The sequence below is a fragment of the Apodemus sylvaticus genome, chromosome 16 (genome assembly GCF_947179515.1).
Source record: "Apodemus sylvaticus chromosome 16, mApoSyl1.1, whole genome shotgun sequence".
NCBI lineage: Eukaryota > Metazoa > Chordata > Mammalia > Rodentia > Muridae > Apodemus > Apodemus sylvaticus.
In genome coordinates this window covers 64,023,595-64,050,286 of record NC_067487.1, presented here as the reverse complement: position 1 = coordinate 64,050,286, position 26,692 = coordinate 64,023,595, and the positions used below count along the sequence as shown (strand labels likewise).

At 40.0% G+C, this 26,692-nt stretch overlaps 1 protein-coding gene across 1 annotated transcript in view; it reads left to right on the top strand.

The window, feature by feature from the left end:
- The window catches only part of Fam169a (family with sequence similarity 169 member A), a 58,147-nt gene extending 31,761 nt beyond the window's left edge, over positions 1-26,386 (top strand). The window contains exons 6-13 of the mRNA XM_052159933.1: positions 34-213; positions 3,094-3,222; positions 4,531-4,637; positions 6,852-6,891; positions 7,316-7,466; positions 14,631-14,787; positions 18,753-18,953; positions 22,263-26,386. Coding sequence (XP_052015893.1) covers positions 34-213; positions 3,094-3,222; positions 4,531-4,637; positions 6,852-6,891; positions 7,316-7,466; positions 14,631-14,787; positions 18,753-18,953; positions 22,263-22,805 — 1,508 coding nt within the window. The 3' untranslated portion in view covers positions 22,806-26,386. The remainder of the gene's footprint in view (positions 1-33; positions 214-3,093; positions 3,223-4,530; positions 4,638-6,851; positions 6,892-7,315; positions 7,467-14,630; positions 14,788-18,752; positions 18,954-22,262) is intronic.
- The last annotated feature ends 306 nt before the right edge of the window (positions 26,387-26,692 follow it).

Below are 26,692 nucleotides of genomic sequence, written 5' to 3'. Positions count from 1 at the left end.
GTATAAAATTCTTGGTTTCTCTTACTGCTGCAGGGAGCTTGTGCACCTCATTTCTTACTCAGAATTACCAACTGCCAGTTCTTGATACAATGTTTATAAGGAAGAAATACAGAGGAAAAGATTTGGGGCTTCATATGCTGGAAGATTTTGTTGATTCCTTTACAGAAGATGCACTTGGCTTACGGTACCCACTGTCTTCTCTCATGTACACAGGTAAGGGGACTGGGCTGAGAAATGTTAAGTTTATTGTCACCTAAAGTTTGTTCCCCCAGAATATTGTAAATGTATATTATCAGTTTTAAATGAGTTAGAAGTTTTTACTTTCTAGGACTTAACTTTACAAGTGTAATTTTATTTTATGGTATCTAGTTCTTATATAGAGGATAACTTTTATTTTTTAAATGTTTTAAATGGAAACAGGCTGACTTTGAAATAATGATCCTTTTGTCTTAACCTCCAGGCTCTGGGATTACATGCCAAGGAGTTTGTAACATTTTTTGCAAGGCTTCTCCCCCCCCCCCCCCCCAGCTTGTTTGTTTGTTTGTTTGGTCTCTCTCTGGCCTCCATGGGCAGCAGATATACATGTGATGCACAGACATACAAGCAGACAACACACCCATACATGTAAAAGAACCACAGTAAAAAAATAGTTTGCAGTTTCTATATAGCAGCACTAATGGTTTTTTAATTCTGGTTTTGTTTCCTGCAAGTTTATTCTGTCTTTCAAATATAAAATTGAATAAGACACATGTGATTGAGGAATTAGAATTTCCCTTTATACGTTCTTAGTCCTTTATTAAAAATTTGAAAACAGACTCAGAAGGAAGCTTAAGAGTCAAACTTGAGAATTTGGGAGACAAACCACAAGATTGCCAAGCCCCGAGTCCCAGCAGCTGCTAGGAGGGAGTGATGGAGACACAGAAGAGTGAAAGCCATGCCTTGACTTGGTCAGCAGAGGAGATGGGCAGGCAGCTGACCCCAAGTCAAAGGCTTGGCTTTGTTTTTAAGGTGGGAAAATATTAGAAATCTGAAAAGAAATCCAGAACTCCTGTCTTAAGCATTTGGGATAAGAGATATCTACCTTGTGGCTGCAGAACCGTCTTGGTGACCATTTCCATGTGTGTGAGTTACCTGGGTAGACACTGTTGCTCCAGGAAGTACTTTTATTATACCCAGGTGCAGAGCTTTATAGTTGGAAAGAAGGAATGGACAGTGCTCAGCACTAGATACTCAGAATGTGTTCCCATGATAGAATAGTGTCCTGCTATCCTGTATTCAGCATGCAAATAATTTTTTTTAATTTATTTATTTTTTAATTATTATTTTTTGAGACAGGGTTTCTCTGTGTAGCCCTGGCTGTCCTGGAACTCACTCTGTAGACCAGGCTGGCCTCAAACTCAGAAATCTGCCTGCCTCTGCCTCCCAGAGTGCTGGGATTACAGGCGTGCGCCACCACCGCCCGGCCAGCATGCAAATCATACAGCTTGGACAAACGTTTGTTTTTCATGAGGATTGCATATAGGCTGAGGATGCGTCACCAAAATGGAAACTGCTCCCGGTCTGAAGCTTATTAAGCATATGTTTTTCAAAAAGTTTCATGTTTTAGAGCATTTTTAGTTTTCAGTGTACCCAATAGTAAAGCAAGTATTTAAAATACGAATAACTCGAAATTGGAAGTATAGCATCTTCGATGTGGGGGTTTTGTACAGTTTGTTCTATATACTGTTCTTCTTCCCTGTGCAGCTGTTAGTAATTCCCCTTTGCCTTTGCACTCTAGACAGTTGGCCTCCGGAAATCTGCATCCTTCTTTCTCGTGATGACATGTTTGCGTGTCATCACGCAACTTTTTAAAGCACTATGTGCTTTGTGGTTGTGTGTACTAACCAGTCTTTACAGTTCTGGTGACATTTGTCCCTTAATATGTGAGTTCTGTCGAGGTGTACACAGTGCTGTAAATGCACTATTACTGTATCCAGAGCTTTGTCTTCCTGTCCACTGTGAATGCCCTTGTGATCTCACCCTTTGAATTATCTGCTCTAGTTAGATTGCCCACCTGCGAGCAGATAAGTGATTGATACTGTTTGATGATGGTCGCATGTGCTTCAGTAGAAAGAAGCTCACCAAGGGGCTAAGCCTTCATTTTCTGAAGAGCAGAGGGGTTCAGCCTTGAAAAGACTGGCACTGAGCCAGCTCTCTCCGGTTACTTTATTCAGACATACAAGACTGACTGGGGCTGAGAAAGGTTTCAAGTACTAAAGTTATCTTGCCCTTGCTGCCTGAGAGAGCAGAGAACCCACACAATCTCAGTCCCATTGACCGTGGCTAGCCATAATCAAAAGTAAGAACTCCAGGTTTGCCAGGAGTGGCTTAGGGCCACGGGTGGTGCAGCAGAGACCAAGTGCGGGATTTCCAGAGAGACAACATTTCTCTGCGGGTGAAACAGTCTCAAAACCATTTCTTAGCCTTGACTGATTAGCCCAGACCTAGGAAAGACTTTTCTGAAACATTTCGCTTAAAGACAGACACAAAGGATTTACTATACATGTCACTGTAGTTTGGCCTCTTTTTTTGTGATTTATTTTGGCAAACTGTCAAATGCTTTCCTCTACCATTTGTGAAGATCATTTTAAACTTTACATAGTGACTCCTTTTGCACATGGACTGACATTCTTTAGATTGATCACTTAAACTTGTTATTTGAAATGTAAGGTTTTTACTTTTTTAAAAAGATAAGTTTATCATTTTATGTGAGTGCTTGTTTGGCCTGTGCATCTGTACCGTGTGAGTGCCAGTGCCTGTGGAGGCCAGAGAGGCATTGATCGCCTGGAATTGCAGTTCAGATGGTTGTGAACATCATATGGGCTCTGGGAACCAAACTTAGGTCCTCTGGAAGAGCAGCAAATGCTCTTAACCACAAAGCCGTTTTTCCAGCCTCAATATTTTTACTTGTGACTGATACTCCTGTTCATTGTGAGTTATGTTGGTCATGTTTTCAGTGCAAAGCTTATGTTCTTCACTGAAGGACTCGGGCGCCTTACTTTCTCTGTTTTTGCCATTTGAGATTTCTAGGAAATTGTTATATGTGTTTTGCAGCTTCCAAGCAATACTTTGAAAAGTATCCAGGAGATCATGAACTTCTTTGGGAAGTTGAAGGTGTGGGTCATTGGCATCAGCGAATACCAGTCACGAGAGCTTTACAGAGAGAGGCTATTAAGGTTACAGGTAAGACTAGTAGAATATGGGACAGTTTAAAAAAGAGTACTCAATAGTGATAGTGACTTACATACCTCAGAGCAGTGTTGTGATCTTTCTGGTTGCAGACTGTCTTAGTTTGGGTTTTACTGCTGTGAACAGACACCATGACCAAGGTAACTCTTATAAGAACAACATTTAATTGGGGCTGGCTCACAGTTTCAGAGGTTCAGTCCATTATCATCAAGGCAGCAGCATGGCAGCATCTAGGCAGGCGTGGGGTAGGAGGAACTGAGAGTTCTACATCTTCGTCTGAAGGTTGCTAGCAGACTCACTTCCAGACAAGGCCTTAAGGCCCATGTCCACAGTGACACACCTACTGCCAACAGTAGTACGCCTTCTAATAGTGCCCCTCCCTGGGCCAAGTATATACAAACCATCACACAGATCCTCTTAAAATTTGGAATTTTTATTGTGCTTTTGCTTTTGAGTCACTAACAAAAAAGAGGCATAGAGGGGGCTGGAGAGATGTCTCAGTAGTTAAGAGCAGCTGTGGCTCTTGTAAAGGACTGAATTCAACTGCCAGCATCTGTGGTGGCTTACAACAATCTTTATGACTCCAGTTTCGTAGGATCTACCACCTTCTGACCTCCTTGGCTACCAGGTACACGTGTTATACATACATATACTGGCAAAATATTCATACATTAAATAAGTCTGAAAAATGAAAGGAAAAACAAAAGACATTCTAGGCGGTGGTGTCACACACCTTTAATCCCAGTGCTTGGGAGGCAGAGGCAGGTATGTCTCTGAGTTCTAGACCAATCTGGTCTACAGAGTGAGTTCCAGGACAGCCAGGACTACACAGAAATCCTGTCTCAAACAAACAAACAAACCAAAGCTCCAAAATAACAACAATGACAAAAACAAAACCTGACCTAGACTAGCCCAACCAATGAAATAACCCAGTAAGAATTGGGAGTAAAAGCCGGGCCGTGGTGGCGCATGCCTGTGATCACAGCACTCTGGGAGGCAGAGGCAGACGGATTTCTTGAGTTTGAGGACAGCCAGGGCTATACAGAGAAACCCTGTCTCCAAAAAACCAAAAAAAAAAAAAAAAAAAAAAAAAAAAAAAAAAAAAGATTTGGGAGTAAAAAATAAGTATATTAATAAAGAAGTATGGATTAGGCTTTGTGGATCATTGGATTAGTTACAAGGTACTGTAAAGGAGACATATCTAGATTATTGATTCCTTTTTACCTATGCTGCTCTTGGAATTTTGGGAAAATAAAAATCAAACATGATTGGTTTGTAATTTAAAGTTTTTTCTTCATATAGACATTTCTCAATATGAAGCCAGAAGACCCGTGTCTGGAGACTATGGTCTTGTTGCTGTACCAGAATGTCAGCCTGTAATGGAAGACACTCAGTCTAGTGAGCTGCAGGTATCATAGGTCATGTGTTTGTGTCATTTGTGTTGCTTGTTTTGGTGATAGTGAGCACTAAGCGTGGGATCTTGTGTATTCCAGGCAAGTGCTTTCCCACTAAGTTACATCCCCAGCCCAGCCTCCTTGTGCTTTTTATTTTGAGGTAGCTCTCCCCGTGTGCTCAGGTGGGCCTATTTCTAGCCTAGTGGAACTTGGGAACGCTGTGCCTGAGCCTCAGGATTCGCTCAGGCTGTGAGCGTTTCACCCAAAGCTTTCAAAACGTAGGACTCAAGCTCAGGTTCCCACTGCATTTGTTTTCTCGGTGCCTCTGTCAACTGATTATTAAAGATTTAATGCTTTTTGAAAAATATTTGTAATGATGTTTACAGTATTACAAGCTAATTAAAACTAAAACTAATTTAAGATATACCCATATGTATTGTTTATTATTGAGACAGTGTCTCATTAAGTTGTCCTGGCTGGTCTGGAATTCACGAAGTGCCCCCTAACTCTTCATCCTGAAAATGCATGTGCTGCCATGCCTGGAAAGAGCCCCTGTCCTTTATGTCACAGCCCATATTCCCGAGTTACACAGTCACATAGTATTTTCAGTTATCATAAAATCAAGGAAAACTAGAATTATGTTCTTCCTACAAGTGTAATAAAGGCTATAGTTTATTTTAATATAATACCAAATAATTTTAAATGTCTTTTTAATGAGAATATTGTAGTAACTGTATATCATCAGGTTAATAGCGTATATTGTATATTCTGTCATTTTTGAAGTTTGATGTTTTAGTTAAAAAAATTATAACCACTTATTAGTAGTTTTAACTACATGGTTTATTTTTTAATGATTTTTGCTTGCTTTTGCTTACTTGTGTACATCAATCATTACATGTGCGTATTTGCCACAGTCTAGAATCGATTTTAAAATCCTCAATTGACACATTTATGTATGTTGATGCAGTACAATGTGACACTTATTATGTACATTATTTAATGATTGGATTGGGATAATTTGCACCTCAAAACATTTATTATTTTTTTTTAATTGGCATTTTCAGATTCACATAGTTCTACTAGCTATTCTGAAATACAGGATAAATCTTTGTTAGCTTTAAATAGATCTTTTGATGTCTCTGCATACCATGTTGTAGTTCAGTAAGTGTGGAATGGATAAATTGAGTGGTTGGAATTTTGTAATGGAGTAGGTATGAGAGCAAGAAGTGGTTATTCAAAGGCATGGTTCTTGTATACACAAGAGAACTAGATGATCCATTGTTAGAGCAATAAATATACTAGAGGGTAATAATTGTCCTAGTTATTATGGTGTAGCACAAGGTGACTTGAAGGGTAGGTGGAAGGTCTATGAAAAAGTCAGTAGGGTGTTTTAGAAGATAGTATGAAAAGAAATGTGTATGAAAGATTAATTACTGAAAAACGCTTTTTAGTTTGTATTCAGTACAGTGGTAAGGTGTTGATTTAAGTTTTAAGCAAAGGAATAAGTCATACAGCTTGTGACTGGGAAGCATTCTTGTATTGGGTGTAAAGGATTAGATAGGCTGTAGTTACGGGGAATACTTGACCAGTGGAGAAGCTGTTTGGGATTGATCAGATTAAGATAATAAAGCCTTGGGCTAAAGCAGTGGTGATGAGACAGGATAGATGGCTCTGAGGGAGCCTTCATTCAGAATCAGCAAGCTTTGTGATTGGTTGATTAAGATTTAGGACGATCTCATTACTATTACATAGGTTTTACCTGGAATGACTGTAATTGTTGCCAGCAGTGTAGAGAATTAATTTTGGGAATTTATCTTGAGATGGGTTTCATGTGTAATCGGATGAGCCATCTGTTGGGAGATACTTGCTTCGAAATCGAGCTACGCACCGTGGAATGTAGTGCTGTGTTTAGTTCCTTAGTAGATTTCCATGTGAAGGTCGTATAAAAACAGCACAAAACAACCTCAGCAATAGCCCTAACCCAGCAGATGACTGTGACGTTTCAGATCCTTTGATAAAGTCTTAGGCTTATGATGAACCAAGGGCTGTAACATAATCTTTTAATTTTGAAGGTAGATTTCTTAACAAAAAGTACTATTTGAATACAAGTATTGAATACAAATACAGATACAAATTAGTGAAATATTTTTCTTTGAAACTATGAACGAACGTCCATAGTGAGAAAGGATAGGTTAAAACATTAGATTTTAATCTTTATCTCTATTTTAGATCCATTCCCTAAAAGATGCCTTTGCTAGCACTTCTGAAGGTAAGAAAATCAGCTGAAATCACTTCTTGTAGTAAGTGCCCAGCCCGGGCTCTCCCCCACCACTGCCTCTGATTTTTCTGTGTGAACACGGGTGCTGGTGAGCACCCCATTCTGTGCTTGTAGCACGGGGATCATAATATCCACATCATTCCCCAGAATCAGTGAGAGAGAGAGCATGGATGAACATGCAGACACAGTGACCCTCACGATGATGGCGGAGGAGTGTGCCGAGTGAGCGCTAGCTGTTGTTCTATAATGGAAACAAGTGCTGACGTGGGTCTCTTAGCTGGATCTGCAGGAAGGAGCAGCACTGTGGAAGGAAGGGGCTGTGGGCTGTCATGCTGCAGGTCTTGCGTTTCCGTGTGTGCTGGTAGGCAGTCCTTCCCATGCATATTCAAATGCAGTTTTACTGGTTTTCTTTCAGGTCCAGAAAAGACTCCTGTTTCCACTCGTACTCGGAGCAGCCATCTAAAGCGTCCAAAGATTGGAAAGCGTTTTCAGGATTCTGAATTTAGTAGTTCTCAAGGTGAAGATGAAAACACCGCCCAGACTTCTCCACTGGCTTCAGTGAACAAGTGAGGAACACATGATTTTCACTCACACTGTTTCAGTGTTGTTGCTTCTGTCTAGTCCCGAAGGTGGCGCTGCTGTACTGTGGTCCCGCAGGTATCCCTGTAAGGGTTTGCATCTAGCCTCTGCTACAAGATACCCACCTGTCAGGCTTCCAGGAGTGCGTGCATCTGAGCAGTGTGGTACCAGGCCTTAGTGAGTAAGAGGTTGGAATAAACTCACTGTGGCATCTTCCATTGTGCAAACCCAGAGTAATGAAAGAGTCATTATCATCACCTTTGAATTTGATACGATAGGCTTCAATAATGCTGAAGCTTAACATGTTTGTTTTTTAAATTCAGAATCTTTATAATTAACCCGCTTTACCTAGGCTACTGGATATAATTTATATGTCAGTAATAACCATAAATAATACAGTTTTTCCAGAGACTTGGCCATTAACAAAATCAGCAGAGCTCTTGGTAAATATGTCGCCTTCAGATCAGTCGTGGAGACTCATGCCTGTAATCCCACACTCGGGAGGCTGAGGTCGCTGACAGGCTGAGGCAGGTTTGCCATGTGGCAAATCCCTTCTGAAGAAGGTGAAAATAGCAGTGTCTTTGAATTTATTTTCAGGTTTTAAAAGTGGATTTCATAGGGTCTGAAAGTTGTTAAATGGCCACTTCCTTCTGCCTCACTCCTGAGGGCCGGGTTACCGACGTGTGCCATAACACCTGCTCTGTATGCCCAAGGGGATGAGACGGGGCGCCGTGCGCTAAAGCTCTCCTGAGCTGTCTCCACAGCCCTTATTCTTATTTCTGAGAGAAACCAAAATTTTAAGTTTTATAATAAAATTACTTTTTTCCTACTAACCATTCAGTTTGGTTTAGTTAATTTATAGCTTTTTCATTTTAGATGTCAAATTATTATTATATTTTTTAATAATTTTTTTTCTTTTTTCTTTTTTCTTTTCTTTTTTTTTTTTGAGACAGGGTTTCTCTGTGTAGCCCTGGCTGTCCTGGAACTCACTCTGTAGACCAGGCTGGCCTCGAACTCAGAAATCCTCCTGCCTCTGCCTCCCAGAGTGCTGGGATTACAGGTGTGCGCCACCACCGCCCAGCCCTTTTTCTTTTTTATTATATTTAACACAATACATATTTTTATACCAATCATAAAATAATGGGCATACTATTAAATGAACATAAAAAGATAAAGTCGTTTTGTTTGTAATAGAGCTTAAAATCTTGGCTATCACTTGTGGTAGAAAAAACCCAAAATAAGAGCAGTTTTTAGACATTGGCGTTCATTGTGATAAGGCTGTACTTCAGTGTCTCTCACATCACCAAAGGATTTTACCTCCATTGTAGCTAAGCTAAGAGTTGACAGTTCTGCTGCGCCAAGGAATGGATTGTAGACACAGTTATTTGGATACAGATTTCCTGCTATGGTCAAGTTATTTGACTTGAGTGATTGACATCATTCTCAGCCCGCAGGGAACAGGTTATATTCATATAAGAAATGGTGTGTGTATTAAGATGTTCCATGAAGTCATTCGTCCACTGTTTCAATGAACCATGGTTCTGCTTAGAGGGTGGCACAGACATTATGTGAGTGTTGTATTCCATAGCTGCCTGCAGCTACTTTGAACTGGGTTGTGGAACAGAAGCTGAGGGACAGATGGGGAAGGGGCGAAAAGAACGAGGCCCCAACTTTAATAGAGGCCAGACCATTTAACAGTTTGGGCAAGCCCCTCACCCCAGACTCCAGGCTGAGTTCTGGCGAAGTCAGCTGGTGGTCCTTGGCTCTACTGATCAGGCAGCTGGGTAGGTCACCTGCTTAATTCAGGAATTCATAGATCTGGAGGAACAATGAGCTTAACCTCAGGAATCTGTGCTCTAAGTTAGCTAGGAGAAGTTCACCTTGACCAATGTCAAGTACACTCTTAGCCCTCCACCCTAGGATAAAAATTCCTGCTGTAACCTACTTCTCTATTATGCCCTAATGTCAGATTCCTGCCAGGGATTGTCCTTAGCCAATGTCAAGTTCCTACCGTGTGGCATGACACTCCAATATGGCTTTGTACACGTGAGGGTAAGATTCTGGTTCATTGGCTGTGATAGTTTTGAAAAGCAGTCATCTCATAAAAAGAGTAACTTATATGGTCATCTTTTTCAAAATTGATAAAATAATTATAAATATCAAGCAAAACATTCAGTCTCTCTCTTTGTTATTCTCTTACAAGCCACCTCCCAAATTAATTGTCTGAGTTTCTTTTGGCTGTATAAACAATTTTGAAATATGTGAGCTGTTCTGAAACCATAGTATAGTATAAGAACATCAAATAAACAACCCTACTTTTTAGAGAGGCTGAGATAGAAGCATGATTTCAAGACCATTATGTGGTACACAGCAAGACACTGTCATGTATAAACAAGTACAAAGTGTAGATGAAGTGTGCAATATTGGACATACCAGTTTAGAGACCACTGGGTGATAGTCAACAAGTTTCTTTTTTTGTTATTGTTGGGGTTTTTTGTTGTTGTTGGTTTTTTTTGGATTTGGTTTTTTTCGAAACAGGGTTTCTCTGTGTAGACCTGGCTGTCCTGGAACTCACTCTGTAGACTAACTAGGCTGGCCTCAAACTCAGAGATCCGCCTGCCTCTGCCTCCCAGAGTGCTGGGATTACAGGTGTGCGCCACCACTGCCCAGCAGCCAACAAATTTCTAATACCTCATATTTTTAAATTTCAATCGATTAGGATATGTTGATAATATTAATTTTCATATTAAGAGATATTAAGGAAAACTAATTGTTAATGAAAGGATAGAAAATAATACAGCCTAACTCTAATGACCCCAAGAAGTCAGAAGTTTAAAATGCTATCTTGCTTTGTTGAAAACTAGGTAAAACGTCACATTCCAGAGCCTGCCCTTTGTTTAGAGCTAGCAGAAAGGCCTTGAATAGGTGATCCGGGCCCCATAAGGTAACTGGAAATGCGCTAAGCTTATCTTGCTTCTGTAAATTGCTTACGCCATTATCCCTATGCAGGAGTTCATGCTGCTATAGATATTCAAGAAAATAGGAAACTAATTGGTCCTCTGAGCTCAGGCTCTGATAATTTAAACTGATTGGCCTAAGAACTATGGAGTGGTACAGATCAATTGGCTCGCATTTTGTGGGCTCTCCATGCTAAGAAATGATTGGTTTGTGAGTTGAGGGCTTTGTGGTAAACTTATAAAAGCTGTCACGATTGGCTCACATTTCTCGGGCTCTTTGTGCTAAGAAATGATTGGTTTGTGATTCGCTGGCTTTGTAGTAAACTTATAAAAGCTGTCGCAATTTGGCACTCGTGGTCCACAGTCCTCTAACCCTGTGCGGTGTACGGCTGTGGAACCCAGAATTCTGGAATAAAGAAATCCTTATGTTATTGTTTTCTTCTATAATATTGTTGAAGATATTTACTGGCCTATTAAGCTGTAAATCTTTTTTTTTTTTTTTTTTTTTTTTTTTTTTTAAAGATTTATTTATTTATTATATGTAAGTACTCTGTAGCTGTCTTCAGACACTCCAGAAGAGGGTGTCAGATCTTGTTAAGGATGGTTTTGAGCCACCATGTGGTTGCTGGGATTTGAACTCAGGACCTTCGGAAGAGCAGTCAGTGCTCTTAACCGCTGAGCCATCTCTCCAGCCCCTAAGCTGTAAATCTTAACTCTCTTCTATACCTATTATCCTTAGGATTGGTCTCTCATGTCCTGGATTTGCTGGATGTTTTGGGTCAGGAGCTTTTTGCTTTTGCATTTTCTTTGACTGTTGTGTCAATGTTTTCTATGGTATCTTCTGCACCTGAGATTCTCTTTTCTTTTTCTTGTACTCTGTTAGTGATGCTTGCATCTATGACTCGTGATCTCTTTCCTAGGTTTTCTAGCTCTAGGGTTGTCTCCCTTTGTGATTTTTTTTTAAATAGTTTCTAGTTCCATTTTTAGATCCTGGATGGTTTTGTTCATTTCCTTCGTCTGTTTGATTGTGTTTTCCAGTAATTCTTTAAGGGATTTTTGTGTTTCCTCTTTAAGGGCTTCTAGCTGTTTACCTGTGTTCTCCTGTATTTCTTTAAGAGTCCTCCATCATGAGAAGTGATTTTAGATCTGAATCTTGCTTTTCCGGTGTGATGGTGTGTCCAGGACTTGCTATGGTGGGAGAATTGGGTTCTTTTTTTTTTTTTTGGCTTTTTTTTTTCCCCCCGAGACAGGGTTTCTCTGTGTAGCCCTGGCTGTCCTGGAACTCACTCTGTAGACCAGGCTGGCCTCAAACTCAGAAATCCACCTGCCTCTGCCTCCCAGAGTGCTGGGATTACAGGCATGCGCCACCATCATCGCCCGGCTTTTTTTATAGTGTTTTTGGTTTGTTTGTTTGTTTTTGTTTGGTTTTTTTTTTGGTTTTTTTTTGTTTTTTTTCAGAATTGGGTTCTGGGTTCTGATGATACCAAGTGAACTTGGTTTTAGTTGCTTGTGTTCTTATGCTTGCCTCCTGCCATCTGGGTATCTCTAGTGCTACCTGCCCTCACTGTATCTGACTGGAGCGTATCCTTCCTGTGCTCCTGGTTGTGTCAGAATTCCTCAGAGTCAAGCTGTCTCTGTAATCTTGTGATTCTGTGATCCTGTGATCCTGAGATCCTGGGTGTGTCTGAGCTCCTGGGAGTCAAGCTGCCTCTGGGGCCCTGGGACCCTAGTGTGCTCAGGGCAATTTGTGATCTTTTTTTTTTTTTTAAAGGTGTGTGTGTGTGTACGTGTGTACTGTATGTCCTCTCTCACTGTCCACATGTTCCTTTGGGGTCAGGGCTTTAAACATAAATACAACTTTGTAAGCAGAGTTAAGAGAGACATCGTAGCTCCAAGGCTGTCCTGCTCTGCTCTGTGGACTCCATCTAGTCTGCTATCTGTTTGTTTTTGATTCTTTTTGCACGGTATGTTAGGTATTGAACCCAGACCCCCACACTTTAATTCTAAGACAGGGTTTCTCTGTGCAGCTGTGGCTGTCCAGGAACTCACTGTGTAGTGAGGCCTTAAAGTCATAGAGACCCAGTGCCTCTGCCTCCCCAGGGCTGGGATTAACAGTGCACCACCCCCACCCCACTCCACCCCTAGCACACACATGTCATTTCCCCTCCAACTCTTCCTGTGTACTTCTCTAACTCTGTCTCTAATTTATAACCTACGGAGATCATCTTCACTCAAACCATCACATTCTATGCAACGACCACCATTGTCTTCTCACCAAAATCATAATGCAAAGTGCATTTAATCCAACTTCAGAAGTCACAGTAAGGGCTGGAGAGATGGCTCAGTGGTTAAGAGCACTAGAGGTCCTGAGTTCAATTCCCAGCAACCACATGGTGGCTCACATCTATCTGGAATGGGATCTGATGCCCTCTTCTGGTGTGTCTGAAAACAGCAATGGTGTACTCACATGCATAAAATAAGTAATTCTTTAAAAAAAAAAAAGTCACCGTAAATTTTTAGTCTCAATACTTTAAAAGTCCAAAGTTCAAGGACACTCTGAGACTCAAGGCAATCTCAAGGCAATTGTAACCTCTGTAAAATTAAAAATCAAAAAACAAATTATATAGCTTAGCATACAGACACAGACTATGCATTGAGGGAGGAATGGGGCATGGTGAGGAAACACTGGACTTAAGCAAGACCGAAACCATCAGGGAAAAACTCCATGTCCTGTAGCACTGTGTCTCGGGGTGTTCCTTTTCTCTTTGAACTGTGTAGTTTGTATTTCTTTTTTCTCCACTTGTACTTTTTCATTGTGAAACTGCATATGAGTGATTGTTAGTAACGCCATTGCAGAGTGGTTGGTTATCAGTGATTTCAAGACAGATTAGGCTGCCTTGAAATCACCTCTGCTGAAGAAATTATTCCGTTAGTTTTCAGGTTCGTCTTAGGCAAGTTCTTGGACTGAAGCAGGAGGTAGTCACACTCTGCCGAAATATCACCAGAGTGGTATCTGGCCAGACTGCTACTGTTTGATTGTCCCCGGGATTCTCCATTTGGGTTTCCACAGTCCACGCTGTTTTCTGCACTACTGTCTTCCAAGCTCTCACCTGGCTAGTGGCTAGGCTCTGCTTAAGCATTCAACCATTTTCCTAGTCCAAAGTCTTCCATATTCCTAAAAAACAAAGCAAAACAAAATAAAGAAACACATAGTTGTGTTTGTCACAACAGTAGCTCGCCCTTGTACCAGCTGCTTGTTCCTTTTCTGTTGTTGCTCTGATAAGAGACCATGGAAGACTCAGCTTAATGGAAGGGTTCGTTTGGAGATTAAAGTCCGGAGGATAGAAGTCCATCTCCGAATGGCAGGAGGCAGGAGGCAGGGCTCTGGAGCGGCAGGGAGGGCTCATCCCCATCTACAAGCAGGAAGCAGGGAGCATGCTGGGAATCACTGTGGTGTCAACCCCACCCCAGTGACAACACTGTCTAATTATTCCCAAACAATCCTGCCAACTAGGCACTGAGGAGCCCATGAAAGCCTTTAGCTTTCAACCCAACCCAGTATATATTTTCTACTTCCTTCCTTTCACTTAATTTCATTTTTCCTTATAGCTGAATGGAAATCCATGGTACATATGTACATTTTCACTATCCATTCTGAAGTGGCCGTGAACATGATGAGCAATTACCTGTAAAGTATGATATCAAGTCCTTAGGGCATATATCAAATAAGAAGTGTCTATGATTATAGATAGTATTTGTGATTTTTGCACTAACAGTGCTGGAAATAAAATGATCATTTCAGTAAAATAGATGAAAGGTCTAGTTTAAATAGAGAAGGTGGTAATGTTTTTAATTAAATAGGCAAGAAAATAATAAATTCATCAGGATGCAAAGATTAATTTTGTACCTTCAGGATCTAAAGTTGATGGAATAACATTTACTGAATCTAAAATGTTAGTTTGTTAAGGGATTCTAGTATACCGAGGCAGGAGGATTGTGAATCCCAAGAAAGGCTGGATTATTTTAGCAATACCCTTACCCTTTTCAAAATAAAGGACTGGGATTGTACAGTTCTTGTTTGACTATACCAGCGGTCCTGATTATGTCACTTGTACTGTCCCTAAACATGGATCCTTGAAATTTTATCTTGATCCATAGTAAGGAAAAACAGAATGGTTTCGGTTTGTTTTGTAGGGTAGAGAACGCCGCGCGGACATCAGAGAGTGCAGAAGCATGCCTTGAAGAAGAACCCGAGCGGAGAGTGGTTGAATGTGAGGATGAAATCAGTGATCAAGATGCACAGCCTGCTCTGCAAACGCAGCCACGCCTGCAGAAACAAGATGGGGACAAAGTATGATGTCACTCGTTAAATAAAACCACGGGGAGTCAACTAGAAGGAAACATCCTTAACTGTACACTGTTGGAGAAAGAAGAGCATGGTTTAGACATTGTGGTTGGTGGTTGAGAAAGTTTATATATTGGCTGAGATTTATGTAGTTCAGGCAAATAGTAAGATCCCTCAGTGCATTTTAAATACACACTGATAGGTGGAATTAAATACACATAATAAGTACACAAATGTTGAAGCCAGTTAGCGTCCAGGCAATCTTTACTTTTATTAGAACAATAGAAATTAGGCCAGGCGTGGTGGCGCACACCTGTAATCCCAACACTTGGGAGGCAGAGGCAGGCAGATTTCTGAGTTCGAGGCCAGCCTGGTCTACAGAGTGAGTTCCAGGACAGCCAGGGCTACACAGAGAAACCCTGTCTCAAAAAACCAAAAAAAAAGAAAAAGAAAAAAAAAAAAGGAAGAGTTATTTGGATTTTTTTTTTTAAACTACAACCGATTTTCCTCAAAAGCAAAGTAAAGTAGTTACAGAACAAAACAAATAACTAAATCTTTTGTAGCTATGGAAGCTAATCAAACTTCATACTTGAACTCTCTATGTTTATTATCCTATGCTCTTCCTCAGTTTACCTGTTTGTCTTTCCTTTTGATATCTTCGGTCATTTGCTTATGTATTCCTGGTTCCTTGTTTCATATGCATCTGAGTTTCTTGGAAAATCTTTTGCCTATTCTCCTAGTATATACAGTATAAGAATAATAATAACACCAGGTTTTTGGGTTTTTTCCACCCCTCCGAGACAGGGTTTCTCTGTGTAGCCCTGGCTGTCCTGGAGCTCACTTTGTATCTGCCTGTCTCTGCCTCCGAAGTGCTGGGATTAAAGGTGTGCATCACCATTGCCCAACAGTGTTCTTTATTGTTATTATTATTTTTAATGTGTATGGGTGTGTTGCCTCTGTATGTCTGTGCAGCAGGTATGCACCTGCTGCCTTTGAAGGTCAAAAGAAGGACCAGGCAAGGTGGTGTACACCTTTAATTCCAGCACTTTGGAGGAATCTCTTGAGTTTTGAGGCTAGCCTGGTCTACATAGTGACTTCTAGTGCAGCCAGGACTAAATAAGAGAGATACTGTCTCAAAAAATCAAAAACAAAATGGAAAGCCTGGGGTTCCCTGGAACTAGAGTTACAGACAGTTGTAAGTCATTATGTGGGTGCTGCTAATTAAATCTGTGTCCTCTGGAACAGCACCGCTGACAGTTTCCTTAAGTCAGTATAGTTTAGCTTTTGCTCCCTCTACCTTATTACACTATAAAATGCCATTTTTTCTTTTAGGAAACTGGGGAAAATAAAACCACTTTTGAGGGGGAAAAGTCTAAATATAGTTTTTGCCCCTTTATGATATAATGTAGTATACTGTGAGACAGTTAGTACATATAATGTAACCTGTCTCATCCAGCAAGACAGTGAGCATATGCTATTACAGCTCCTCGGTGACAGTGCCATTGTAATTCCAGTGGATTCTCTTTTCCGGGGTAACTGAGTGCTAAGGTTATTTAGTTTTCTGGCGGTGTGTATGTGTCCATGTTTCTGTGTATATTTGACTCATATTTTTTTTCTTTCTTAATGTATACATTCTGGGGAACTCAGTGTTTTGTGTTTGATCTTTGGTTCATTGCCTCTGGTAGTGTGGGTGAGAGGTGCATATGCTCATGTACACATGCATAGGCCAGAGCAGGGTGTTGGGTATCTTCCTCTGTAGCTGTTTGCCTTAGTACTTTAACACAGGGTGTCTTACTGAACTGAAGCTTGCTCTTTTTCTAGCTCTGCTGGCTAACCTGGTTGACCTGCGACCCTAGGATCCATTTGTCTCTGGCTCCTATTGATGTAGTTACAGGAACAAACAGCTATGTCTACACCTTTTTATGTGGATGTGGGATTTGAACTCAGGTTGTCTTGCTTGCATACCATTGTTCCTTATCAAGGGCACCATCTCCCCAATCCCAGGTCTAGATCTTTAGTCACTTGCCCACTACTAATTTCTGTCATCTTGATTAATACTTCCGTTTTTTTCTCATATGCATTTTTAATTATGTAGATGTTGGTATATCTGTGTGTGAGCATGTGTGTATGCATGCAGGGGCCCAAAGAAGCCCCAGTGCGTGCTGAATTCTGCACAGCTGTAGTTACAGATGGTTGGGTGACATAGCATGGGAGCTAGAAACCAGCACAGGTCCTCTGCAACCTCTGAGACATCGTAATTCCTCCACGCTGAGTCTGCTTTCCTGTTTTGTTCATTCTGTTCTCAAATCTAAAACTTGAAGGGCTGACATTTTCTTTTTCATTGCTTCTTACTTTGTGACCACAGTTCTGTCTTGTTTTGTCTTTCAGATTTTCTTCCCTTTAACATTTTTCTCAGTCTGGTTAATGCTTTTTATTAAGTCTGGTTAAGAAGGAAAGGGTTTATTTGCCTTACACTTCCAGCTTGTAGCCTATCGTTGGAGGAAGTCAGCACAGGAACTCTAGCGGGGTTGGACCCTGGAGGCAGGAAGGAGCTGTGCCGAGGCCGTGGAAAGATATTGCTTACGGCCTTGCCCCCAATGGTTTACTCAGCCGGTTCTCTTCTGGAACCCAGGACCACCAGCCCAGGATTGTACCTCCCACAACGGGCTTGTCCTCTCCCATTGATCACTAATTGACAAAATATCTTGTAGCTGTATCTCATGGAGGCATTTCCTCAAGGGAGGTACCTTTCTGATAACTCTAGCTTGTGCCAAGTACAAGCTAAAACGAGCCAGTACAAGTAAGACATATTAATGATAGAAAATATTCGATCTCTTTTTGTGTAATCAGGCCAGCCTTAGAATTGCCTTTAAACTTACTTAGACTGTCCTCAAACTTGGGATCGTCCTTCCATTGTCTTCCAGGTACTAGGATTATAGTCACACCACCAAGCTCACCCTGAAAATTTTTATTTTTGAACAGTTTTATTTTGGAACAGTTAAGTCTACTTGTTTGGAAACTTTGCATTTTGTTTTTGGTTTGCTTGTTTGAGACAGTGTCTCCCTACAGAGCCCTGGCTATCCTGGCACTCGCTATGTAGACCAGGCTGGCCTTGAACTCATAGAGATCTGCCTGTCTCTGTCTCCCTAAAATGCTGTCATTAAAGGTGTATGTCATCATGCCCAGCCAGAAAAGTTTTCTTATATATGTTTTCAGGAATCCTGTATTGGATCTAGTTTTGAACAGTCATTGTTCATTAACATTCTGTTTTTTTAAAATGGTAATGGTATACTTTCTGATTATTAACTATCATTATGAATTAGAAATATTCAACATTAAATAGATGTAAATTGATAAACATTGGAAGACCATCTCAGAAGTTGGAAGGTTTATACCATCAGTCCATTTTTCTGTACTTTAATAATATGGGGCAAAAAACTGATTGTTTGGGTTCACTGATGGAGCCTAGTGAGGCTGGAGAATTTGTTTTCTCAGTAAGAAGCAAGTAGAGTTTTACAGGATTGGTAGCACACCTCTCTCTGGCATGGTAAACTGTAAGCCAAGCCCTGATGTCGCTGAGGAGCCGGCATTGTTTCATAAAACTGGTATCAAGTCTCACCAAGTTCTATTGCCTCTTTACTGAAAAGTTCATTCTATGACTGTCCTGTAGGAAGGACTAGATAGAAGGAGAAGGATCTTTTCACTGAATCTTAGATCCATGTTGTGCAACCCCTGGCCATCCTTGTCCTGCCCTGTCACCAGAGAACCGTAGGAAAGTTCGGTCTCTGGATTCTTTACCATGCTGACACAGAGCCCCACCTCCCACCCCTAGTATCTAAGTTTTAAGTGGTACTTTATATTGTTTTACATGTATTGTGAGTGTTGGTGGGTGATAAGTAGGGACTGAGAATGGACCTCTCTTGAATGATCAGTTTGTAATCAAATCCTGTCTTCCCTCCCTCTTGGTGCAGAACTCTGCATTGGAGCCTGTCAACGGTGAGGTAATGGATGCCACCCTGAAGCCCTCACTTACCACTGAAGAGGAGGACTCCAACAGTGAGGGCCTTGAAGAAGAGTTAAAAGTTCCACCTTTTAATTCCAGCGGAGAGCCTGGGAATCCTGTTCCACTGGCAGCAGAGTCTTTAAAAGCGCCTGAGGCCACGCTAGACAAGGTAAGACAGACCTTGCCTCACTTTTCTTAGTAAAGCTCGCCAGTGTTTGTGCCATCAGGCAGAGGAGAGAGGATTCAGAACCTCTCTCTCCCCTAGCATGGCATCCTTTAGGAAGATTTTTATTTCAGACATAAGTTTTTATATTTGCCTTTCAAGGTTCAATTCTACTCCACTCCATATTGTAACTACTTTATGGTAACTAAATGAGCTCTCTTTTACAGACTTAGGGAAGTGATTAGGGAAACAAATAGACCAAAAACCAAAATCAAACACATGGTTTACCAAATATTGTATGCACTGACTAAGACTGCTACAATCATTTTGTCTGTTTTAAGTTCAGTACAAAGACTAAAGAAAAACTTGGTAGAATATTTAAATGAGTTTGGTTAGTTTGGAATATTTCAGTTTTTGGCTAAAGGACATGTATAATAAAGCTTTCTAAGTGTCTTATTGAAGCTGATGGATAAATCTTCCATCACCTGATTACTATTGTCTAACGTAACCAGTCAGACCTAGCTTTCAGTCTGTGTAAGAACAACAGAAGACAGCTTTAGAACTCACGAATGAGGCCCACTGGATAGCCCAGGATAACTCAGTCACGATGGGTGTGTCTCAGAGAGGCGGAGCCGAAGGGCTGCTTGTCCTGAGGACTTCATGCTGCTGTGGAGTTGCACTCTGTGTTCCCTTATACTCATTGAGTTGTGTGACATCTCTAAGGGCTTCTGTCCCCTCACTGGGCAGTGTATTGCAATTGATCTATTTCAAGCATTGTTGATGGAGCAGAGTAATGATTTAACCACCACTGTTGTTTTTGAAAACAAAATCCTAAATGTTCAATTTTACCAATGAAGACTTAGGAGCTAGAGGCTGTGGTGAGAGCCTGCCAGGCCCTCCACCCTAGCATGCAGTCCTTCAGGGGGCAGAGCAAGCACCAGGCCGACCTTTCTACTCCATACTCTCTTAAAGACCCTTCAACTCCAAGACCCTTCTTTCTGCTTACTTACGTTCCTTTCTGTCAGCTGGTGCTTGCCCTGCCTCTTGACCTAAGCTTGACTTTCTTTGCCTCTTAGTTTAAAGGTGTGTCCTAGCACTGAGCCATACAACAAGGTTTTTCCAGCTCATAGTCTTGGGGTTCACAGTGTGATTAAATATCCTACAACATACCAGCCTCAGAACTTAGAGATGCAGATTGTTAGTAAAGTCAGGTTAGATGTTTTTGTTAGTGGCTTTGAAGTAGAAAATCTTGGGGAACAATTTAAAGCTAACAAAGGCACACTTTTAATAATTGAGGGACTTTTTTTTGAGGTCAGAGAATAAGAACAGTGGCAACCTGATTAGTACTAGGCTTAGATTTTTTTAAAAACCTACTTTTTATAAGGGTTCTTAAATGCTTTAACCTCCTTCTAGCCCACCACCCACCAAAGGTAGTGGAAAAGAAGGGTTTTTAGGATACAGAGGAAGTGGACCTGTTTAGAAATAGCTCTTTGGAACAGATGCAATCTTAGTTGTCAAGATATATCAAAAGCTCAGTTTGCACAAAGCAGAAGCAGCAGCTCCATCCATTCACAAACATTCACAAACCAGCAAAGGCAGGTTGATCCAGAAGAAGCCTCGAGGCTCTGCTGTGTGCTGTTTAGACGTAGTTCTTTGGGGGCTATTTCAGTCTCCAATTGTCAGCATACCAGCAGTCCAGTTCACTCATGACAGGAGAGCAAACACAAATCAGCAGCGGTGGCACGACCCAGTGGTGGCACAACCCAACGGTGGCACAACTTAGCAGGATCAACCGGGACCAACAGGGACACCAGAAGACATTTTCTACCATACCTTTCTCAACAAAGTGAAGACCAGTGAAAGTGACGATGACTTGAGACCAACAAAGAGGTGCAAGCTTTTTGCAAGCATGCTGTCACTGTCCGTTTAGTTCTATTTTATACTCCCTCCAAACAGCAAAACTTCACGTGAGTCTGTATCAGCTGACATACCCAGAAACTTCCACTTTACTCTGACGATCAGTCTGATTCTGTGGAAGTGGCAAGAAGCTGCCAGAACACCACCAGAAGTTTTCCAGTCCATTTCTTTCTATGAAGTCATGACAAATGACGAACAGTAAGGAATGGCAAGGCGTACCAATACCATCCAGCGTCGTCCACCATATGTTGGGTTATCTTTATATTCCTTCTTAATATCATGCGTCCTTTCATTTGCTTTAGTAAAACATCCTTTTGCCTGTGTCTTGCTTCAGGAAATATTCTTTCACGTGTCTGTTTTAGCAAAACATCCTTTCACCTGTGTGCCCCAGCCAATCATCATTTGACCTTAACTGATTTTCCAAACAAACCAGAAGTTTTCATTTCAACTAGATGACATGCCTTTCTTGATAAAGCTGGGTTGGTGGTCAAGGCATTGATTAATTTCTTGTACATATTTTTTGCTCAATATTATTTATTAAAAAATTGTTGGTGATTTGTGATTCTCTTGAAAAAAATTTTTTTAATAAGAATCCTAAGATAATGATTGATCCTCTCTATGTAACTGCAAATTCTAGCCTGCCAATAAGAGAAACTGCCTGAGAAAAGTAGCTTGCTTGCTTACACTAGGAATGTTCTTGGGAATAATTTGTTTTGTTCACATGTGATAAATAAAATGTTTAATCATGTAAAGAGTATAACCACATTGTAATTTTCATATTGCCTGAAAGGTTTTGCTAGGATATATAAGCTGTAGGAGAAAAAAATAAAGGTGTTATAGCCTGGCTTTTTCACCAAGTAAGAGTGTGTGTGTGTGTGTGTGTGTGTGTGTGTATTTCCCAGAGAAGTAAATTTTGTTCCCTCACCATTTTTGATAACCCAGAGTTTTTTGCAGTTCCCAGAAAATGAAGTTTCAGTCCCTCAAAGGAAAGTCTGATGAGTTGATGAGTCTCCATCTCTACCTCTCCTCAGTGTGTCCAGCCTGTAGCAGCCAGCTTCTGGCACTTAGTGAGGGTGGCAGTGTTGTCCCTAAAGACTCTTCCTTCTGGATCTAGCAACACCCAAACCTAGAGGCAATTGATTTGGTACAATCTTGAAGCTTACACATTCTTGGATACTTATTCAGGCAAAAAGATTTCTTATAAGAATTTATTGTATTAAACTGTGAAACAATTTTGAAGAAACTGAGTTGCATTTAAAATAATGTCCTCACACTGAACAAAACTGATGAGCATGGGTTCTTCACTTAGTAGCTTAGGGACACTGAGAATGATTCACTTTAGAATTGCATTGTAAAACGGTTTACTGAGCTTTTCCTTGTGTGTGTGTTTTTTCCCAGACCTTACCTGTTACTGACTCAGAAATGTTGACTGATCAAGGCCCATCTGATGATAAAGGACATACTGAAGAAAATCCGTCCCCAGTTTCAAAAAAGAAAACACTTTTGGGAAGCTCAGACAATGTTGCCACTGTATCAAATGAAGAAAAGTCCGATGGTGATATTCCAAATTCTGTGGTAGCAGAATTTCCTGAAGAACCAGTCTCTCAGAATTTATCACCCAACACTACTTCCTCAGTGGAAGACCAGGGGGAGGAGGGAGTACCCGAGGGCCAGGAACCCTCGGCTACTCAGAGTTCTCTGATAGAGGTAGAACTTGAAGACGTGCCACTTCCACAAAATGCAGGACAGAAGAACCAGTCAGAGGAGCAATCTGAAGCGTCTTCTGAGCAACTGGAACAGTTTACACAGTCAGCAGAGAAAGCCGTGGATAGCAGCTCAGAGGAGATTGAAGTGGAAGTTCCTGTAGTAGACAGGCGCAGTCTGAGAAGGAAGGCCAAAGGGCATAAGGGACCTGGCAAGAAGAAAGCCAAGCTCACCTGAGTGGAGGAGAAAAGCTGTTGTTGTTGTTGTTGTTGTTGTTGTTGTTTTTAAACCACAGTAATTAATAAACAGCATGGGGCACAGGACAAATTCTAAAATTCCAATTTGAACTTATTTACAGATGCAGGTTTTCTCTTTCCTTTAGAACAAGGATTTGCCATTCTTTTCATTTTTCAGGCTGTTTTCTGTAAGTAACTTTTATTTATGACCCATGTGTCAATTTTGGAAATCCAGGTCATATTTTTCTTCAGCAGGTGGCGCAGCTAATCATTAATATTTTAAAAATACAACTTAAAAAACTATTCGACTTTGATCATAGGAAGCTTTTATACTAAGGGTTTTAATGGTAAAACGTGTTAAGGGTTCTCAAAGTTTTATCTTAGTATCAAAACCAATCTCCATCTTTTAAGTGTAGGCATACCTAAACAAAATGTGTCAGTTAATTAAATATAACATCAAGTAAGAGAATAAAACATAGAAATTGATGATCAGTGGTTTATGAAGATGATTGTTTTAGTTATTTAATGTTAGTTATAAATGGAGTTCAAGTCTGTGAGTAGTAGTTTAGACCGCATATCTGTTGTTAATAGTACTGTTAAAGATTTTACTGTGGTATGTGGGTACATAACTTAAAATTTAATTTAAATTTAATACTTCTACCTGAATTATTAGTTTGTTATCATTTTTTCTCTATATATTTGCAGATGCTGGAAAGCTTGAATACACTTTTTATCTTTTAAACACCTCAAGTAATTGAATTTAGCATATAGTTTAATTTGGACTGTGATCCTGATCACAGATAGTGCAGAAGTATAGGCCCCTTTCCACGCCTTCTACTGCTGTCTAAGTCACTGTGATTCTTCTATCAAAAGACCTCCACCCAGCTTGCCAGTTACACCCTTGTTTCCATTTTTGAATAGGTCTAGAGTGATATCCAACCACCTTTAGACCTAGATGGAGAGAGTCGAGCTGTCCTGTACTTGGGATGGCGCGGGCTGCCCTGTATTCGTTATTGCTATGGCAAGAGTATTTGACTTTTTAAGACCGGGTTTCTCTGCATAGCGTTGACTATCCTGCATTTGCTCTGTAAACCAGGCAGACGTCCAGCTCAGATCTGCTGGCCTCAGCCTACTGAGTGTTGGCATTAAAGGCATGCAGCACTACCACCTGGCTATTTGATATTTTGTAAAAAAAATTTTTTTAAAAATTAATGGCAATTGATTTTAAAATGAACGAAACAGTTATTTTTAGAATTCATAGAGAATTGGTCAGGAGTGCTTGACTGTATTTCCGTTAGACTATTTTGAGACCAATTTTTGAAACAGCTTGAACCTTGTGAGAGAAATGTTGGGAATATGAATCATGATTTGAAGTGCTGCAAGTTTGTGTTGAGCCCATTCAGTCTTCAGTCAGTTGATTTGGTGAGTTCATGTCTTATATTTTGGGATGTTGGTATTTTAGAAAAGTCTAATTAGTTACGCAGCAGACTAAATAGCAAACCCTTGAACAAAATCAGAACACCTGCACATACCTGTAGTTTTAATTTTGGTTAGATGTTAGATAATTTCATTCTGAGTGAAAATTATACTTTGACCATTTTTTCCAGTAAATGCTGTTATAAAATAGATATGATTAACTAGTGAATTTGCCAAATGTTGATGCTGTTTTACACAATTAGAGAAATTTGTTAATATCTCAACTAGGGGAAGTAACTGTTAAGATTCAGAAATGTAAATCTTAGTTTTCATTGTTAACATTTAAACATTTCTGGTATGTTGTCTTGAAATTTTTTTTTTTTTGGCTATTATTCCCCTAATATTACATTCTTTAAATGAGTGTTTTTAAGAGATTGCACTCACTGGCAGCTCAATGTATGAATAGTCTCTAGAGTTAAAAATATTAACATATCACACTGGGTACTAGCAGTATAAACTTATACTTCCTAATCTTGTTTGATATAAATGGGATTCAAAGCAGTTTTAAAACATTGTTCTGCATACAAGATAACTTGTTACTTGTTGTCTGTGACATAAGTTAAAGTTTGTATAGATCATAGAGGAAAAGTTAGATCACAGGAAAAATCTTTCATATTCAGTAACATGTTTATATAAAATTTGTAACAAAATTTATGTTAAGTAGGGAATCTAAACAAATGTAGCTTTTGCAAGGCATGAGGACTGCAGTGATTCCAAGAAGCTGTTTGTTGAGTGCTCAAGTCCTGTTCTGTAGTCTCTTGTAAACTGGTACTTTGTTTCAGAGTCTTGATTGTGGAAAAGGAAGCTACCTTCTGGTGTATATACATATATATTTCCTTATGTAACATAGCAGATGAGTATTACCAGAAGTTTAGTTCTACTTTCAAACTTAAACTATTAGACCACACAAAAACTTATTTAAGAATTTTATTGTAAAGGTCCTTTAAAACTTTTGAAGAGATTCTATTATGATTTTTTTTAAATAAAATCAAATGGCATGACTTAGAATGTCAGTCTTCTCCGTGGTCACGTTCTTCCACTCGTGTGTCTACTTTTTCCATCGATTTGCAGAGACTAAGGAGGACTTCTGTCACTAATGGTCTGCTTTGAACAGGTGACCAGTGTTCCCTAGTGGTGTGTGACTTTAGAGGTCGTCTTTCCTTTGGAATTAGCTAAGCTGTGCTCACACCAGCAATCTGGAACAAACTTTGAGTAAATAACTAACCTGTACTAATACTCCTCCTGTGTGTTTTAGAGAGCAGCTGCTTTTGCCTTTTATGGCCATCAGCAAGCTGGTGTTTAGGGTGTGGTCTGTTATGGAAATCATGTTTGTTTTAATACTTCCTGCCATGCCTTTTTAGTATAAGACAGTTGGCTGGTTTTAATCCTAAAAAAAATAAGCAAACATACTTCAGCAATATCCACTGATTACCTGAAGTCAGGTTTCCTTTCTCTGTAACTTAGGCAAATAAATACACATTGCCTATTTTTAATTGATAGAAAATGTTAAAATCTAGTTATAAGAAAGTGAAATGATTCTGTCTTCGCTGGTCAGTCATTTCCAAGAATCTACCCTTCCTTTTCCTTTATTATCTTTGTATGTTCTAAAGCTTTAAAAAGAATTCTATTACTCAGAGTACCAAGTTTTATGGGGAACTTACGGTTTCTTTCTTTCCTAGGTTATTTTTCCCTTTAATGTTTAAAATAGTAATTAAACCTATATTTTGTGATTGTTTTTTAGTCTTGTGTTTTAAACTTTCTGAGTTTCATTCATGAAGATGTGCAGATATTGTTAGACATTGAATGATTCTGTTAAAGGCAATCACATTGCCTGTATCATGAAAGTTGATTTAAAAAAATAAACAATTTAAAGCAATATAGTGACTATAAATTAAAATAATATACAGACACTCTGAAGAATGTGGACTGTCATGGCCTTTCCATGTAATCGGCTGCCACATCTCAAGTCGCTGGTACGTGGTGGAGTTACCTAACCCAGTGTTTAACACTGTGGCTGCAGTATAAGTGCACTCCCTAGTTTTAGAATAGAGAAAAAGGGTGGATGTAACTTTAGTCTACTCAAAGTACTACATGAGGTCTTATGAGTGAAAGCACTGATTTGTGAAATGTTTTAATCTAATTTACCTTCTCTCAGACTTTTAATGTAATATTTTATGAATTTAAACATTACCATGTGTTTAAAATATTCCACATGTTAGGATTAATGGCAACGAGATGGGAACTACTTGACCTTTCCGGAAACTTTAACCTACACTTTTCAAGTAACCTACTTTTCAAGTAATGAGACTTGCATTGCTGCATACCTAGTCCTCAGTGTGCTTTGTATGCTTGCTGTTCAGTCACTAAATTTTATTAACATGTAAACCATTATGCCCCAAACTGAAGACCAAC